Below are 18,182 nucleotides of genomic sequence, written 5' to 3'. Positions count from 1 at the left end.
TTGGTCAAACCAGGAAGCATGATGAATAAAAGTCTATTCTGTATTGAGAACTAAAGGGAAATACTCTCTAACAAAGGTAAAAAGTAACATTTCTGTGAAAACACTGTAATTTTATTGATATGCTGCAAAAGACATCACACGGCTAATTATGTGAGCAATTTTAGAAGCATAGACAAAAGTTCTTTTACCTTGCATTTCAGAAATTTTCCCAAAACATGAAATCAGTACATGTTAACGGAATGAAAAACCAATTAGTAATCGTTTACATTTCACAAGTCAGTATCCTACATCCTACAAAATGTTATCCAGAACTTCAAAGAGTAAATATAACCATCTGAAAAAAGAAACAAAGATTAGTTTACGGTATAGCCTTCCACCTCTACATCTAGCTTTTTGGGAACTACACAAGGCGGGGAGCCTTTCCCGCCACATTTAAGGGGTAATGACATTACATCTTCTTTGAGAGCAGGACCCCCCACCATTTGTACATGAGAAACACATTTGTGCAGCTCTATTACTTGCTATTATTATTTGCTATGTTGTACAAAAGAGACAATACAATCGAGCATAAACTACAGGTGGCCGACAACCACTGGGAGAGCCTGGCCACCCACTGGAAGGCCTCCCCAGCGGGAGCAAAAGCCGTATCCACAGAGACCGACACCAGACGAAGACATCAGAAGAGCTCCGCAGAGTCAAAACCTTTGCTAGCAGAGACACCGGAACTTCCTACTTCCTGAAGAGCCAAGTCAGCCAAGAAAAAGGAAAATCATCACTCTACTTCATGTGACAATTTGACACATGCCAGTCAATCCACAGGAGCCATAGCAAGGGTGTGCTCCTGGCCGCTGTCCAGGCTGGACGCCACGTCTTACCACCAGAGGACAGTGGTCTGGCCACCCCCAAGGCCCCGCGCCGAACGGAGGCCGCGACCCCAGCACCCTGCAGCACCTCCTGAGGCGAGGCTGCGCATGAGCAGGTCTTATTTTACAGATGAGGAAACTGAGCCAGAGTGTGATCCAAACCTGCTCACAGGACAGCCTGGTGACAGAGTTTAACTCATTCGAGTGGTGGCTTATGCCTGGGACAACCACAAACTTGAGCATCTGTACTTTCTGATGTATAAAAGGAATGAAGACCTCGGGGGCAGTCACAACGGTCACATGCTATCAGCGTGCTTTCCCGCTTCCGGGCAGGGCTCCCAGACTGCCACTGAGTGCACAGGGCTGCAGTCTGCCTGCAGCTCACCTAACTTCCAATTAACATAAAAAGTCAGGCTCTGGCCATTCCCACATTTACGGGGTAACGGCAATACACATTCCTCCTGATACCCTTGGGATCCTGGGTGACACGGCCTCACCCAGAATGGGGTCATTAATGTTTTAGGGGTTCTGAGGGTTACCTGCAGGCACCCCACAGATCCTACTGAAGAGGAACTTCTGTTCCATTTACTCAGGACCCCGCAGGTTCAGGGGGTTCTTCAGAAGCAGAAGTGTACCTCCGGGACAGTCTTGAGTCTGGCTAGTTTTGCTGAAGGCAACCCCATTCCTATCCTTGCACTACCTCTTCATACAAAGTAAATTTACTCGGGGAGTAGCTATCAATATCTTAAGAATACTAGAAGTATTAGTACACAGGCTGTGATGTTCAAGCCCAATTCATGGCTGAAAGGATCTGTTAAGCACTAAGTATGAATTTCTAAGACAAAAACTGCAATTCATATGCACAAGTTTTTAAGAAAGTACCAAACGTTTAGGTCTAAATGAAAAGAACGAATAGACTGGCTCCAGATAGTGCGTCGTTACCCGAAGCCGCAGTGCGCCCTTGGTCACTCAACTGGAGCATGTCAGGACGGGCTTCGCCCGAGGCGATGAGCACCGCCCGCGGGAGCTGGGCTCGTGTCAGACTGGAGCTTTCTGTCTCTGCTTCTGCCCTCCTCTGAGAGTCTCATCTTCAGCCCATTTTTCAATCAAGTCAGAATTTCTCGCCATTACCAATCCCAGTGCCACAAGATGACACTAGTAATAATTTGTCCTTGGAGTGAAAAACGGTTTGAACGTGGCTGCTTGTTTCCGTAACTGTCAGTCACACAGCAAAATCCATTTCTGTTCACTGTCTTCTGGCCAGTCTTCAAGATTTAATCCACATTCTCATTCACTCTCACTTTCGTCATCCTCCGAAGTTTGGTCATTGTTCTCAATCACCTCTGCCACTTTGCAGGATAGAGTTTTAGAATTGACAACTAAAAGAGTTAGATATTATTTTTAAAAATATGTTAATGATAGACTAATTAGCGAATCTTTTTACCTCCTATTATTTTGGTCAATGCAGGAAAAGTCCCTTGGGTTCTAGACCTATCTATATTGTGGCTTATTTTCTATTTTTACTGTTTTGGGCAAGAAATGGCAGGTAAAATTTATCTGCTTATAAATAAATTTTTCTTGTATGAAAAATACCTGTAAAAGTGTTATAAAGAAGGCATGTTTATAACTAAAAGTTGATACCTCCTCAAACTAGAACATTTAGCACCGATATCAATAACCAGAAGAAAACTAATTCCTAAGGGCTTTACACTGATGACTCATTTCCACAAAAGCCACGTTCCTCAAATCAGTGGATCCACCCTCACGGCACCCAGGACCCACCATTCTCCTGGGAGTGGGTGCGCCCGCCTTACCCTTGGAGAAGTGGCTCTCCTCTTCACATTCTTCCCAGTGATCAAAATCGAAAGCCACATTGGGATTCTGTTCAATAGAACAGTTTGCATTAAATGAGAGATGAAAACCCACTCAGGCTGTTAAGACTGGCCACGGGTAATTCCTACTCACCCTCCGTTTGAGTAAGCGACACCAAGATTCCCTTCTCTCTTTTGCAAGAGTGATTATGGGTTCATCATTCTTAATTACACATTTGCAATCATCTTTTATTATGTTGGCCTGCAGCTCCATATCAGCCAAGTAAAACTTCTCTCCTACCCAGGCACTAGGTTTACAAAAACACAGAAAATCAGCTTTCTAAAAAATGTCAGAAATTATTTACTTTATAAGACATACATAAACCTACCTGAAAATGACTCTGTCTCTAAAATATTTACATTTGTAATCTTTTACATTCCTTATTCTTATCTTCAATATGACCGCATCCTCTTTTTGGAACCATTTTATTTGCGGGTGGAAGCTAGAGGGAAAGAAAAGGGCGTGCACACTCAGCGCTGCCGCTCACCGGGTCAGGAAGGCAGGCAGACTCTCCGACGACGGGCGCACGCACCTTTTCAGAGGCTCTGTGGTTCTGTCAATGGGAGCATCTTTAGCGTCTTCGGGTAAAGTTTCTGCACAAAAAAGGCAAATTTTCTGATAGGTTATTTATATGAAACTTCATAATATATGCACATGCATGTACTTTTTTTTGCACTTTATGCCAAATTTTAGCTGAAGCAGTAGCACTAAGAGTATAAATTTCATAAGTAACCCAACTATACGGTTGCGAAAAATTATTTTAAAAAATTAAAAGTGCATGTCACTTAGTAAAACTAATAAAAACAGGCTTTGACAAATATTACAGGTAAACACCTGGGAAAGTAAAAGAACCGCATTACAGTTGGTGGCCGCAGGGTACAAATGTCCAGACTCTTCTGCTATCTTCACCTGCTAAGTCCCCACTAAAGATGATTCCACAACAGTAGCCAGTACATTCAAGGAACCAATGCTAAACATAACGTTTTCTGAAATGAAGCAACTTAAATTTCTCAATCTAAAATATTTGAAGCTTCTATCCAGAGACTTAAACAAGAACATTCACGGCAGCTTTAAAAACAATAATCAAAAACTGAAAACAACCTCACCATCTATCACCAGGTGAGCAGACAAACTGGGGTATATTCATATCATAGACTACAATTTGGCAATAAAAAAAATTACCACTGCTACATGCAATAATCACATAATGTTGAATATAAACAATGTGCTTCCAATTCAGCAAAACTGATGGTGGCAGAAGTCAGAACAGTGTCACTGGGGAAGGTTACGGATGGGACAGGCGCCTGAAGGAAGATGCTGGGCTCTGGAAACACTCAGTAGCTTGATCTAGGTGTGGTTAATGGTTGTGTGTGTGTGTGTGTGTGTGTGTGTGTGTGTGTGTGTGTGTGTGTAAAAATCTGATAAACTGTACACTTTACTGAATGAACATTATACCTGAAATAATAAAACGGAAAAAAAGTTAGAAAAAAAAACACTGTAAGCTGAATTGTTAAAACTAGGAAGTTAGGTAATATCAGTTTATGTCACCTTCCCTGCAATTCATCTAAAAGTAGAAAGTCATTAAGAAAATTTCCAAGCATTAATAATTTTAAGTTAACCATCTTTCAAACAACCCACCATCCTTTTGGTTCTCTGAGTTGGTCCTGGAGTCAGCTCCTCTTCCTGAATCCCCGTCCTCCTGCTGCGTGCTCTGCAGACAGGCAGCATCTTCTGCTGAAGGCGGTCTCCTGGAAAGGAGAGGTGGAGGTGATTAATTCCCAGATGAGACAGCAAAATCTGGCCCTCTACAGGGATTTCTCAGCAAAAAGATGAAGGAGGGCTATAAATGACTGCGGAATACTTACAACCACGAGTCGGACCCACCCGGAACTGACAATTCATTGACAGAAGACTGGCAGGGCAGCCAGCTCTGTTCACTCTGTGCCTCTTGCCTCACGCGCAGAGCAGACGAGTGATACATGTCATCAGGTCGATGCGCCAGCACATTTACTAAAGTAAGTTTCCTTTCAAACCATTTACCTTTGAGAATAACATACACTGCCACCCACCTCAATGAGGATAAAAGGCCCTAATCCCTCAGCCCCTCTTCCCAGAGATAACCCGCCCCCCTTACCAATTTGGGTCTGCTTCTAGAACGGTCTTTGTATAAAAAAAAAAAAAAAAGCAAATATTGCCACCTGTATCTATCTAAAACACATGCACGTACATTTAAATACATGGAAATTTAAATTCACATTTCTGTCCCTTATTTTATTGTATTTAATAACCAGAGATTTGCTCTCTGTCGATACACAGAGGGCTGCCTCATTCTTCTAAAATGGTGGTTTTCTTTTGGCTTTTTTAGCAGGTAACCACATTCATGTGGTTCAACAAATATAAAGGTCTGCACAGCAAAAATCTCCCTCTCACCCCTGTTGCCCAGCCACCCAGTTTCTTTGCTCATGGTGACAATCTAATTCATTTTTTGTGTTTGTTATTAGTCTCTCCTTTTAGAGAGAAGTCAAGCCTAAAGGAACAAACCTATGCAAATGCGTATACATCTGTGTACACACACACACACGCACACACACATGCCCCTATCAGGCAGGGGTGTGCGTATGTCTCCAGGGGACTTCTGATTGACACACATGAAGCCTGCGGCTCAGCAAGCAGGGACCCTCCTCAGGCCCCGTCCCTCCCGCGGTGGCGCAGCACCGGCCCTCCATCACTCACCCTCTTCCTCCCCCACCGCTCTGACCTCCTTCACTAGACTCATCTACTGGGCTCTGTTCTTTCTCCTTCATACACTTGCCAAGTGCTGACTCTCCTCCAACGCCAGGAAACCAGAGCCTTCCCCCAAGGGCCCTCTTGAATTCTAGGCTTCTACTTTCAATAACCTTAAATTTAGTATGTCCAAAACTAACTCAACGAGCTAGCTGCTCTCTGGAACACATCCTGAAACTGCCAACCGTGCCAATAACCTCTTAGTCACCAGGGTTCAAACTATGGAATCGCACTCCCCTGTGTTTGTCAATCACTAATCACTACAGACCTAAGCACTTGCAGGCCTTTCAGGTCCCCAGAATCTGTCCTCTTTCCCAATCTGCTGCAAGAATGGTCATTCTCCTTGCTTCTGTCCAGATCATCACCACAGCTTCTTGATCCAGCTCCTGAAACGGAGTCTCTTCTTCCAGGCAGGCTCCCTCTGCAGGCTCTTACGGTCCTCTGCACTTCTCTCTACCTGTGTTTATGACCACAGGTGTGCAATACTCCTGCACAACCACAAAATCAAGTGTGCAAAGGGACCTAGCAGAGTGCCCTGCACAGAGCTGGGGCTCAACAGCTGTTGTGTTCTACAAAAGTGATCAATCCTCATTTTTATTAAGTCTCCTAAGCTGTAGTGACATCTTCATTTTTTAAAAATAAAGTTGAATGCTTTATTATTAAACTTTGTTTTCTCGTAACACTGTTGCTTCGCTGTATAAAAATAGCACCAGGAATCTTGTGCATTGCAAAACATAGTATTGTTCATCATCTGACACCGACTGTCACAACAAACAAAAACTTTTCTCCACTGCCAGTTTTCTCCAATGGAAAGATGATTAAGTATTTTGACTCAAATCCAGAGGTGATGTAAGCAAGCTACAATGTTATATAAGGCTTAGGATAACAATGTTATCTTGAGTTACGTGATTTTTATAACTAGATTTTACCATGAATAATTTCAGGAATTCTGAATATTATAAGTTTAGCCTAGCCTGAAAATCTTGGGTGTTGTGAAAAAGATGCATGTTGTGTTTATCTGCAATTATTAAAAAGTTAAAGGGTATTTTGTTCCAGTAGCATTGTTGTTTCTTTTTTCACTGGCATTGCTAAAAGCTGCTGTTTTAAATCTTCCATCCACCACTAATTTAAGACAACTATGCTAGATTAAGTTGTTTCACACTACTTTATTTGGGGTCCATTTTCAATCCTCAGTAGATTTTATGCATTTCTCCCATGTTCATTACTTCGTCTAGTTCTGAAGGGTTACTCAGTGTCATCTTGATCAGCCAACCATCTTCAACGGCAAGATCTGTTGACAAGTCCTGGATTTTCTGTAAAGGCTTCATTAATTTCAGTTACTTCTCCTGATAGAGGACAGAGTTCACTAGCAGCTTTCACACTTTCCAAAGCACCACACTCGTCTTGTTTGTTTGATTTAGTCCCAACTTCAGGCAAATACAGTAAACATCTCCCAAAGCTTCCTGCGTAGAATGGCTGATTCCCACTGTTCAATACCATTCTCTTTTGTTATCCATTCATGTTTCTCTGTGCATTTACATACTGAGAGCAGAATGGGGCAGGTGCACAGCATCCAGTGGCACCTGCACTCAGGGCTCAGAGCCATGGCGGGCAGGGCGGCGGGAGCAGAGGCGTAGGGCAGACTACAGACCCCGGCCACATGCTGAGCACTGCTCACAGCACCATGTTCACAGGAGTTGACATCTTCATTTTTAAAAGAGCAGTTGGTGTTTCCTGAAAGTCTGTAGAAACCAACACATAGCCTAATCCCACAGATATCCAATTTAATTAAGATAGAAAATTCTAAAAACTTCAGACTACAGTATTTTAATCTTTGGCGTGGTGTGTGTGTGTGTGTGTGTGTGTAATTCACCTACTTCCAGCAGTTACTTAGGAACCTTTCAAAGTCACCAATGTCCACATCCCTAAACCCACTTGTCAGTTTCCAGTCCTCACTCACTTCTTTGGTGTTGGCAGCTCTGGCACAGCTCGCGGCTCGCTGCTGTCTCCCTTGCCCGCCATCCTGATGTCCCCTCTGCCAGGCTCCTCTCTGATGTCCCCAAAGCTCCCACACCTCTCAAAACCTGAGGCCCGGGGCTCAGTCCTGGGACCTTACACCCACTCCCCGGGGGCTCCTGTCCAGCAGCCCAGCTTTCGACATCTAGGAATGGCTGACGGCTCCATGAGACCACACGCTCACTGCAAATCTGTTTGGAAACCAGCTACTCCTCACCGGCCCCACAAAACCACCCTCGTCCAAGCCACTGTCATCCTGCCCTGAACTCTCGGCACAGCCTTTATCTCCCACTACAGTCTATTCTAGACACAGTAACTAAGAATCTTTTAAGTTATTCCTCTGCTCAAAACCCTCTTGTTCCACCTCCTCAGAGTAGGAGCCTAATCCCTGCGATGGCCACAGGGGCCAACAGGACCTGACCCCAGGACTGCTCCCACCTCTGCATCTGCATTCTCCCGTTTTGCTGCTCTAGTCACAGTACCTTCCTCCCTGTTTCTGGAACCAAGGAATAATCAAGCCTTCCCTCTGCCCACAGGAGTCCTCTCCGACATCTACCGGGGTCATGCCTCACCCCTGTGTCTGCGCTCACTATTCACTCACCTTCTTGGCCCCACAGCTGCCCTACCTTACTTTCTGTGTTAATTTGCTTCCCCTCGCATATTACCATCTGACTCACGCTGTATTTTTGTAACCCATTTATCTACTCCATTAAAATGCGAGCTGGCCCTGATTTATCTGATACATGCTACGACATGGGCGATACTTAAAAATAGTTACAATGACAATTTTTATGTGTATTTTACTACAAGTTAGAAAAAAATGAAAATGAGAAATTTTGTTATATATATTTTAACACAAAAAAACATATGCAATTTTAAAAATGACTATTAATTTTGTTAGATGTAATAGCTCTGATAGTCGAGTTTTTAAAATGCATTTATTTGTTCCACATCCTTCCCAACCCTTGGCATTTTCTTTCATTTCTGGTAGGTATGTGGTGATATTATAACATTGTGGTTTTAATTTGAATTTCCTAATGACTAATGAGTTCAAGCACTTTTTTATATATTAATTATTGGACAATTAATGGGACATTATGAAGTGTCTGTCCAAGTCCTTTGCTCAGTTTTCTACTAGGAGTCTGCCATTTCGTCCGAATCGGAAGGAATTCTTGATTCAAGTTCTCTGCTGGACACACGTGCTGTGTCATCCTTCCCCTGCTCAGTGTACGTTCTCGGAGTGGCTTTCGCAGTCTCTCATACTGCTCGTGGACGTGTGAATGGGTACAACCAACCAATCTGGAAAACTGCTAGGCAGTAGCTCTTAACTATGATTCAGCAATTCTAGTCCATCAGAAAGACCTCTTGAAGCAGCCCAGAACAGGACGTTTTCTCCCACTGACAGGAGAATGGGCAGATAAATCATGGTGTATTCATACAATGGAACATAATGCAGCAATGAGGATTTATGATCCGCGGCTACATGCGCACTATGGATGAATTTCACAAATAATGCCGATCGAAAAAAGCCAGATACAAGAGACACACCGCAGGATTCCATTCCGAGGACAAGCCAGGAAGGAGCCATCCACGCTTTTCCACATTGGGAGGGAGGAGCCAGCTCTGAGCAGTTCCCTGTTTCTGATCTGGGTCTAGTTTCTGTGCTCAGAAAATCTACCAAACTACTCTTATGACATACACACTTTTCTGTGTGTGTGCTAATCGTCAATAAAAAGCTAACAAAAATTCATTCTGTGAGAAGAATCTGTCTCATAACACTCCACCAAAAAAAAAAAGAGGGTTGAAGTCTGGATAAAAAAAAAGATTCCCAAAATCTTGGCAATTATTGACGCTGGATGATGGGAACATGGATACTCATTAACCTATTCTTCTTTCAAAAAAAAAAAAAAGTGACATTTGTGAGTTACATTTCCACAAAACAGCGCTTCCTTTTCCAAAGGGTGACAAAAATCCACTTACAGGTTCTGGCTTAGGCTTTCTTCAAAAGCTGGCATTTTAGCTCCTTCATACAACTGTTTCAGTTGTTCTATATGTTCAGGATTGTCAATGCCCATTCCCATTGACAAAATTTCAGCTCGAACGTTGTAATCAATGACAGAAGTTTTCAAATTTGAGAGTTTTGTAATGTGCACCTTGAATCAAAGAAAAAATAAAACAATTTCAAGAATCATACTTTGAACTCTAAATGCATTGCAAGCCCTCTCACATGACCTCTTACTAGTTCTGTGATGTTTGATGCACTTGGGCACATGCCACAATGTGCAAGCGCCTCCTGCTGCGGCATCTGAATCATTTCGTAACCAAGATTACATCAGAATCTTCCAGACCCAGTCCCACACTGCAGAAATATCAGATCTGGGTTGGGGCCGAGATTGAATCCTGGAATAAAACCCCCAGACAAGACCAATTCATAATGCTGTAACCACACATGAGTCCTAGAGTTTTCTGATTTTTACCTAAGTACTTTTTACCTCTCGTCACACGAAAGATCTTCAGGCACCCAGAAAGACTCTCCCCGAGAGCCCTACATCCTGCACTCTGGACAGTTTCCTCTACTTGTCTTTTCTGCAACTGAAACATTCTCACCCATTTCAATTTACATTAAAATTAAGTAAAACATGAAAATCTGCAACAGTCTGATTCCTGTTAACGGGAGAGGCACACGCAGGCTGGGTGTTCCTTTCGTGGCAGGGAGAGGGTGGGCCAGGCTGGTACTGGCTGGGGCACCGTCCTAAGTGAGCCCTGGGAATGTGCCCCAACTGGAACTGGTGAGAGCGCCTTTCTCCACTCACACTGGAGACCAGGCCGGTCTGGGTGGGGACAGCTGCAGGCCTCCACCGGGCCCGTCTCCCCTCACATGCACCATGGACACTGCTACACTTTGGAGCTGTGAAAGCACATATGCCAGGTGGGGCTTTATTTCTTTATTTTTTATTTTTTTACTTTCTTTTAGCTATAGTTTTTCAAATTGCTGCTTCATAAAGATTCCTTTTTTCCTCCAATAAAGAACTACAATATTCGCTATTACAGCATCAACTAAGACCCCCAAATCTCGTCCTGCACTGGCAATCTCTGCCGTCTCTTCTAAAAATCATTTTCTCCTCTTATTCTGAAAGGTTAAACCCAACCCAAACTCCTTGTAAAGTTTTAAGGATTTTCCAATCTTACGAAGATAATTTCCAGCAATGTAGTTTTTATGAACTGAATTCCTTTAAATCTTATAAATGATCATGATAATTAAGATTTAAGTCTAATAGAAAAAAACTTTCCATTGAAAAGTAGAGTTCTTGGGACACGAGCAGAGAGGGGACGACGCCGGCACCAGAAGGGACGCACTGAGGTCCCTTAGTTACACGGTCTTGTCCCGTCTCAGCACCGCCCCCCACCACCCGACCTCCCCATAGCTCCACAGGGCAGGAGTCCGTTCACAAATGGAATCCAAGTGTCCCTTACAGGTCCGAGTACAGAGTAGGTGCTCACTCAATAGTTGGTGAATGAATATGGTAGAAACTGTGAACGTAATAAAACCTATCTTTGAAAGCCCAAGGACCAGAACTCTCGACATCACTGATCGCATGCCGGGACTTTAAGCTCATTTATAAATAGATGAATGAACCCTTGTGCTGTCTGCTGCAGGGGCAGTCGCTGACCCGGAGCTTCCTCACCTGTGTGGACAGAGGACTGTGAAATCAGTGCACAACCAACACTTGAACATGTGGAACTGAACAGAATTGTTAACATTAGGGACTGTCACACGCAGTAAGGACATTTTCATGGAGCTTCCGTCTCAATCATGTGTGTAAATGTATGTGGTTACACACACACACACACACACACGCCTGTGAACACTGGGTTACAATGTAAAAGATTCTCTTAAAAAAAAAAAAAGATTCCCTTAAAAAAAAAAAACAAACCCACAACCAAATTCATGACCCAAATAACATAAAACTCTCCCTAACTCAGAGCCCCAAAAGAGCCTCCATTTATGTGAGAAAACAGTTATTCAAGCAACAGGTTAGAATAATTTGGATTATTTTTAGGGGCCCCTCAAACACATGTTTTATTTTAGGAAAACTGCATACTTACCATTGGATCAATCCAAACTGTATTTCCTAAAGTCAGTATCACTTTTGCATCATGTAGTTTTCCAATAATTTTATGATGAATGTACCTAGTAACCTAAAAAAACACACTAAAGTAATTTATCAGCAGCTTTAAGAAAACACCTTATTCTGTATATGCTTTATAGCTTTGCAAAAAGGTGCTTGCACTGTTTCTTCTTAACCTAACAGCCAATTTATTTTAATACGACACATATTTTACACCAATTCTAAGTTTGTGAGTGCTAATGATAATGATGGCAACCCACGTCTGCCGAGCAAGGGTGCCTGGCAGCACTGAGGGCTCAGAGCGAGGTCTGTGCAGAGCGGCCCTAAGTGCATCCTCGCACCAGGAAGGATCCACGTGGACTGTGCTCTCACTGGGAACACGAAGCACTTCACACAAACTCAGTACTCAATCAGATAAACCTTAATTCTGCACATATTCTAAGTTAAATATATCCTAAAAGTCAACAAACTATAAAAAGCCAAAATAATTCACCTTTGGATTCCATTCGATTTCACTGTCAGCGGGTTTCACTCTACAAACAATAAACTCCACAGCTTGGGGGGGCAGGTTGTGGAAACTTTCTGGGAGATGCAGCAGTTGGTCTCTTGTAACAAGTCCAGTCCTGCCTTCATCTATAAACTTTACAAGGACATTATCCGGGGCCCAAGTGTCTTTTTTCCGGCTCATCTCCAACACCTGAACCCTGGAGAACAGTGACATCAGTTTAACACAGATTCTAAAATGAAAATAATCTTCGCCTAGACTTACCCATTAAATACAAAACATATAAAAAGAAGCCTAACTGCATGGTTTTACCCCATACTAGAAATAAAACGACTGGAGCTGTTGAGAGCAATTAGCAAAGGTTTATTAAAGTATACCTAAGTATAAAAAATGTGTAGTACTTCTGAATAGAATATCTGACAACACAACAAAAATTAACATAGTAAATTAATATTTTCAAGTTTCTCAAACAAGTGGAGTCAGGTGTAGCATTCAAGAAAAGTGGATGCAAACAGGTAGGTAAGGTGGACTGCCAGGATTGGACCACCGGGCCATTCACTGAGCTCACCTTAGACATATTACACAGCCTCACCAAGGCTCAGTTTGCTTATCTGTAAAATGGGAATAATGCTCATTTTCTAAGATTTATAAAAATTAAATAACTTAAAGATGTGTGTGTGTATATATATATGACATATATATACATAACATATATATGACATACATATACATACATATATGTACGTATATACACGTATATATGTGTGTGTGTATATATGTGTGTGCGTGTCTATATATATATATATATATATGTATATATATGGCAGCTCCACAACTGTATAAAATGTGACACCATCATCCATGCTCTGTGCTCAGGAGCCTAAGGTCAGACAAGTCCCAGGTATAGAATTGCGTCCAGGGTCTGGGGGCCACAACCCTGCCATCACCCTCCTGGGAGGCAGGAGGCCTAGCATGTGAACACTGGGTTCAACGGACAGATGTGAAAATAGGGATTCAATGTCATCTAAAGTAACCTTGAGCTTCATAACTTTTCAAGATGAAATAAACAGGCATTCTACCTGTAAAAAAGTGTTTTTTCTGCTAATCCATATAATCCAAAATTCTCCACCTTTTCAACAGCTGTTTTATTACTGGAATCCTCAAAATACTCCTTCATTTCAGCATTAAGAGTTGCATAAAGATCCACATGTTTAGCAACTATACGACCAAAGTAATTTGTTGCATTCAAAATATAACAGGGTATTATCTGAAACATATAAACATATCCGGAAAATGAAATCAAGCTTAACCCAAGATGTGCCTGCAGAAATCAGCACCTGACCTACGAGCTCAAAGCACACAAACAGGGGTTTAAAAATAACCTAGGAAACTGGCCAAAAAACAAAGCAAAAACCTTATCATACTCACAAATAATGAGACTCTCAATAGAAATTTAGTAAATCTAAAGGAAGTTCTTTTGGGTAAATCTTATTGTTTTAAAGCTGCATTATTCGTTATAAGAGTTCCCTTGTTTACTTTTTCTTGAGCCCTTTCTGACCTTTGTTCATGTAACAATAGGCATTTTATTAAGAGCCTGCTGTGTATGAGGCACCCCGGAAACAAGGATGAAGCTCTGTCTTACAGGGACGCTCAGTGACTCACGAAGGGACATGCCACAGCTAGCGTGTGCTCAAGATGACAACTCTTCAAGGCAACTGTATGCAGGGTTATTGGTGTGTGAGGGAGAACATTGGTGTGCAGATATATTAGCAAGAGTATGGAGAAGACACTCCAGTCAGAGGGAGCAAAGTCTGTATTAGAGCAGGGAGGCCAGTCTATGGCCATGCTACCCTGAACAAGCCTGATCCGATCTGATCTTGGAAGCTAAGCAGGGTTGGGCCTGGTTAGTACTTGGCTGGGAGACCACCAAGGAAGACCAGGTGCAGTAGGCGGAAAAATTAAAAAATAAATAAATAAATAAATAAGGGATTGTAAACTGACAAGATCCTTGCAATCTGTGAGGTCAACCAAGGGTTGCCTCACCTAAAAAATAAAAATAAATTAATTAATTAAAATTTAAAAAAAAAATAGAGCAGGGAGCCCTGGCTGCTCAGAGCAGATACCAGGAGCGAGAACAGGTAACTTAGTAGGATGGTGGAGATGGCAGTTTTGACTAGGCCAGGCAGGCAGGGGTGAGGTCGCCCTTGTGATCAAAAAGGGTGTCAGATCTCAGGGGGCTGACAGCATATGGCCCTCTTCTATGGCCCCCTCCAACCTCATGGCCTGCCCTTCTCCCACTCCCATTGCCACTGAGCTTTGTCCTGCTCCACAAACACTTCACACTAACCCCTCCCCCTGGGCCTATGTAGCTGTTCATTCCTCTGCCTGAAATATTCTTCCCATGGCTGGATCCTTCTTATCTGGCCTTCAGTGTAGGTGACTCTTCCTAGGAGAGTCCCTCCCTGCCTATGATTTTCAAAGGGCCCCTAGTCCCCAGCCCCGCACACTGACACCAGCATACCCTCCTCCTATTTCACAGCATTTCATCCTCTTCACAGCACCTGTCACCATTTTTCTTACTCACCTGTCCACTGTTGACCATTCCCACTGGAATGTCAACAGAAAAAGGAAAGGTAACATGTTCGTCATGGTTCCTGAGCCAGTCATTCTCCAGCACCATGGAGAAAACTTCCTCAATAAACCCTGAATGCTTACTCAGGCCCGCCTCCACCTCAGGCAGGAGTTCAATATTCTTTCCTACCTGGCAGATGATCCTCTCCCAGGGAGTCTTCTCCCCTGTGGTTTAGAGGTTCCACCAGTCTGCCAATCCAGACCTGATAGATGGCCATCAGTGAACACAAGGTGGTATGGAGGATGAGGAAAATTCTCACTACGATGTTACGAGAAATACGCAGGGCATAATATATACGCCAATGATAAAATTTTTAAGATGCACAGAGAAAATATGTGATAATGGTGATTGTTTTAGAATTATAGGAATAAAGGGGAGAGATAGGGTTTGGAGGTCCTGGTTTGTCTGGTACTGTCTCAGTTACAGCACTGAAAGTACCACATGCCAGGAAACCCCTCATTCCTGGACACACTGGGAAGATCCTTTCCTGTCACCTCACCCCCACCCCGATCCCCACCTGCTTTAATTACACCTGGGTGTCCGTCAGTGGATTAAAGGATAAAGAAGAGGTGATACATATATACAATGGAATATTACTGAGCCATAAAAAGAATGAAATCTTGCCATCTGCAACAACAGGGTTGTACCTAGAGGATACTGTGCCAAGTGGAATGTAAGTCAGACAGAGAAAGACAAATGCCCTATGATCTCATTTACATGTGGAATCTAAAGAATAAACAAACAGAAACAAACTCAGATATAGAGAACATTTTGATAGTTGCAGATAGGAGGGAGGTTGGGGGGATATGAGTGAAGGAGAGAAGGGATGAAGAGGTACAAATTGGCAGTTATAAAATAGTCATAGGGATGTAAAATATGGCATAGGGAATATAGTTGATAATGTTGTAATAACTATGTATGGTGTCAGATGGGTACTAACCAGGGTGATCACTTCTTAAATTACATAAATGTCTAATCACTGTATTATATGCCTGAAACTAATATAATATGGTATACCAACTGTAATTTAAAAATAAAAAATTATTTAAAAAATATTTAAACATTAAAAAAAAAAAATACAACCAGATTTAAAAAATGGGTAAAAACCTGAACTTATATCTCATCAAAAATATATACAGGTTACCAATAATATGAAAAGATGCTCATCATGATATGTCATCAGGGAATTGCAAATCAAAACAGGATACCAATACACACCTATTAGAAGGGCTAAGAGTCAAAACACTGAAAATATCAATTGCTGGTGAGGATGCAGAGCAACAGAAACTCATTCATTGCTCATGGGAATGCAAAATGTTACACTCCTTCCATAAACAGTGTGGCAGTTTCTTACGAAGCAGTCTCACTATACAATCCAGCAATCACACTCTTCGGTATTTACCCAAATGAGTTGAAAACTTATGTCTACACAAAAAAACTACACTTTATATTCACATTAGCTTTATTTATAATTGCCAAAGCTTGAAAGCAACCTTCAATATGTGAATGGATGAACAAAACAAACTCTAGTACATTCAATGATGAAAAGAAATGATCTACTGAGCCACAAAAAGACACTGAGGAATCTTAAATTCTTACCGCTAAATAAAAAGAAGTTAGTTTGAAAAGCCTACATATACTGTATGATTCCAACTATATGGAACACTGGATTTTTAGGGAAGTCAAGCTATCACATTCTATGTGATAGCATAATAGTGGATATGTGTCTTTATATATCTGGCAAAACCCATAGAATGTACACTACAAGAAGTGAACCTTCATGGATCATGGCTCTACTGGGGTGTGAACCCTGGACCTTCTGTGTGTAAAGCAGATGTGCTAACCACTACACTATGGAACCGCGTCCCAAAAGATCTTTAACAGAACTTACTTTAATGTATCCAAACACTGGTAGAGCTTCGTTGGATAATTTCCTTGGCATGTCTATTTCTGGATTAATATGGTGTCTATCAGGACAGATTCTTTTATCTCTGAAAAAAAAGTAACTGGATTTTAAAACCAGAAAAAAATCTGAAATTGAAATCACAGAACTTCTATGTGAATCACTTTATAAAGTTACCATATTACATACTTCAGATGACACTTACAATGTGTAAATAAGTGGAAAAGGATCCTAAAATTTAATTAACACTGAATTTAAGGAGTTATTTCATTATTTCTAGACATTCTCAAATGCAATACATACAGGAACAAAATGTACTTCCAAAATAAAGTCTCTGAATCAGAACAATATTACCATAACCCACAACAAAGGCCAATTAACCTCGAAACCAGAAGCCATTCCTTAACCCAAACTGAGAAACAGTTTAAGCTTTGTGTACAAAAGTCAACATTCTATTTAAAGGCATAATGGAAACTGCTGATGTAATATAACTTTAAAAAGTAAACATCAAGAGTTATCTTAAAATTAAGTTCAATCCAACAGATACATAGCAGACAGCTACTGCCCAGTCCCAGCGATCCAAATGCCAGGTACTAGCACTGTGTCTGCATCTGGAACAGGGTCCCCAGGACTGTTATAATATATATCTCCTCCAGAGGACATATATGCAGTTGCTACCAAAATCCCAGCTGAGTCGTTGAAGAAATTTACAAGCCTGTTCTAAAATGTATAAGGAGATGTAAGAGATTTTAAACAGCCAAAACAATCTTAAAGGAAAGCAAAGTTGGAGGACTTACATACCAGATTCCAAGACTCGCTATAATATGCACTATGGTACTTAAGAAAAGTATAGAACTGGTAAGGACAGAGAAATAGACCAACGTAACAGAAAGAGTCACAAATGGACCACATACACTATCATCTGGTTTATATTAAAGGCACCAATTCAGTGAGAACAAAATGTTTTAAATAAATGATGCTGAAGCAAGTGTTATCATTTGGAAGAAAGTAAACTGTACCCTGTATCTCACTGTATACACGAAAACTAATTCAATATGCATTATATGCCTAAATGTGAAAGCTAAAACTATAAAGCTTCTAGAAGAATATACAGAAGGCTATCTTCATGACCTAGAGATAAATATCTCTTGCATACGGACACAAAAAAACAGTAGCCATAAAATATTTCATCAAAATTTAAAATGTCTGTCCATCGAAAGATTATTAAAAGAGTGAAAAGGCAAGCCACAAGACTGGAAGATATTCTCAATGCATTTATGAGACAATGCACTTATATCTAGAATAAATTAATCCTACAAACCAATAAAAAATAAATAAACAAACACCCTATTTTAAAAATGGGCAAAAGACCGGAACAGGCACTTCACAGAAAGGAGATGGTCAAATGTCCTATAAACATACAAAGAGACATTCAACATCATTAATTATTAGGAAAACACAAATGAAAATCATAATG

General features: G+C 41.5%; 1 protein-coding gene and 1 pseudogene across 13 annotated transcripts in view; one reads left to right on the top strand and one right to left on the bottom strand.

Moving 5' to 3' along the window:
• Positions 1–109: 109 nt before the first annotated feature.
• TDRD12 (tudor domain containing 12) overlaps positions 110–18,182 on the bottom strand; it is a 61,436-nt gene continuing 43,363 nt past the window's right edge. For 3 of the 13 annotated variants that reach the window (XM_016133240.2, XM_016133243.2, XM_016133241.2), the window contains 10 exons: positions 16,694–16,793; positions 13,250–13,437; positions 12,159–12,369; positions 11,643–11,735; positions 9,516–9,688; positions 4,374–4,483; positions 3,268–3,328; positions 3,064–3,177; positions 2,829–2,982; positions 2,520–2,744 (listed from right to left, as the gene is read on the bottom strand). In XM_016133240.2, coding sequence (XP_015988726.2) covers positions 2,553–2,744; positions 2,829–2,982; positions 3,064–3,177; positions 3,268–3,328; positions 4,374–4,483; positions 9,516–9,688; positions 11,643–11,735; positions 12,159–12,369; positions 13,250–13,437; positions 16,694–16,793 — 1,396 coding nt within the window. In that variant the 3' untranslated portion in view covers positions 2,520–2,552. Of the gene's footprint in view, positions 2,243–2,519; positions 2,745–2,828; positions 2,983–3,063; positions 3,178–3,267; positions 3,329–4,373; positions 4,484–5,491; positions 6,008–8,454; positions 9,427–9,515; positions 11,222–11,642; positions 11,736–12,158; positions 12,370–13,249; positions 13,438–14,214; positions 15,061–16,693; positions 16,794–18,182 lie in introns of those variants that run through there. The other 10 variants (XM_016133242.2, XM_016133244.2, XM_016133245.2 and 7 more) reach the window with 10 other exon arrangements.
• LOC118611680 lies at positions 14,004–14,122 on the top strand (annotated as a pseudogene).

This window comes from Rousettus aegyptiacus, unplaced genomic scaffold, assembly GCF_014176215.1.
Source record: "Rousettus aegyptiacus isolate mRouAeg1 unplaced genomic scaffold, mRouAeg1.p scaffold_m13_p_14, whole genome shotgun sequence".
NCBI lineage: Eukaryota > Metazoa > Chordata > Mammalia > Chiroptera > Pteropodidae > Rousettus > Rousettus aegyptiacus.
The sequence above is the reverse complement of the archived record's forward strand: the minus strand, read 5'-3'. Positions and strand labels throughout refer to the sequence as shown.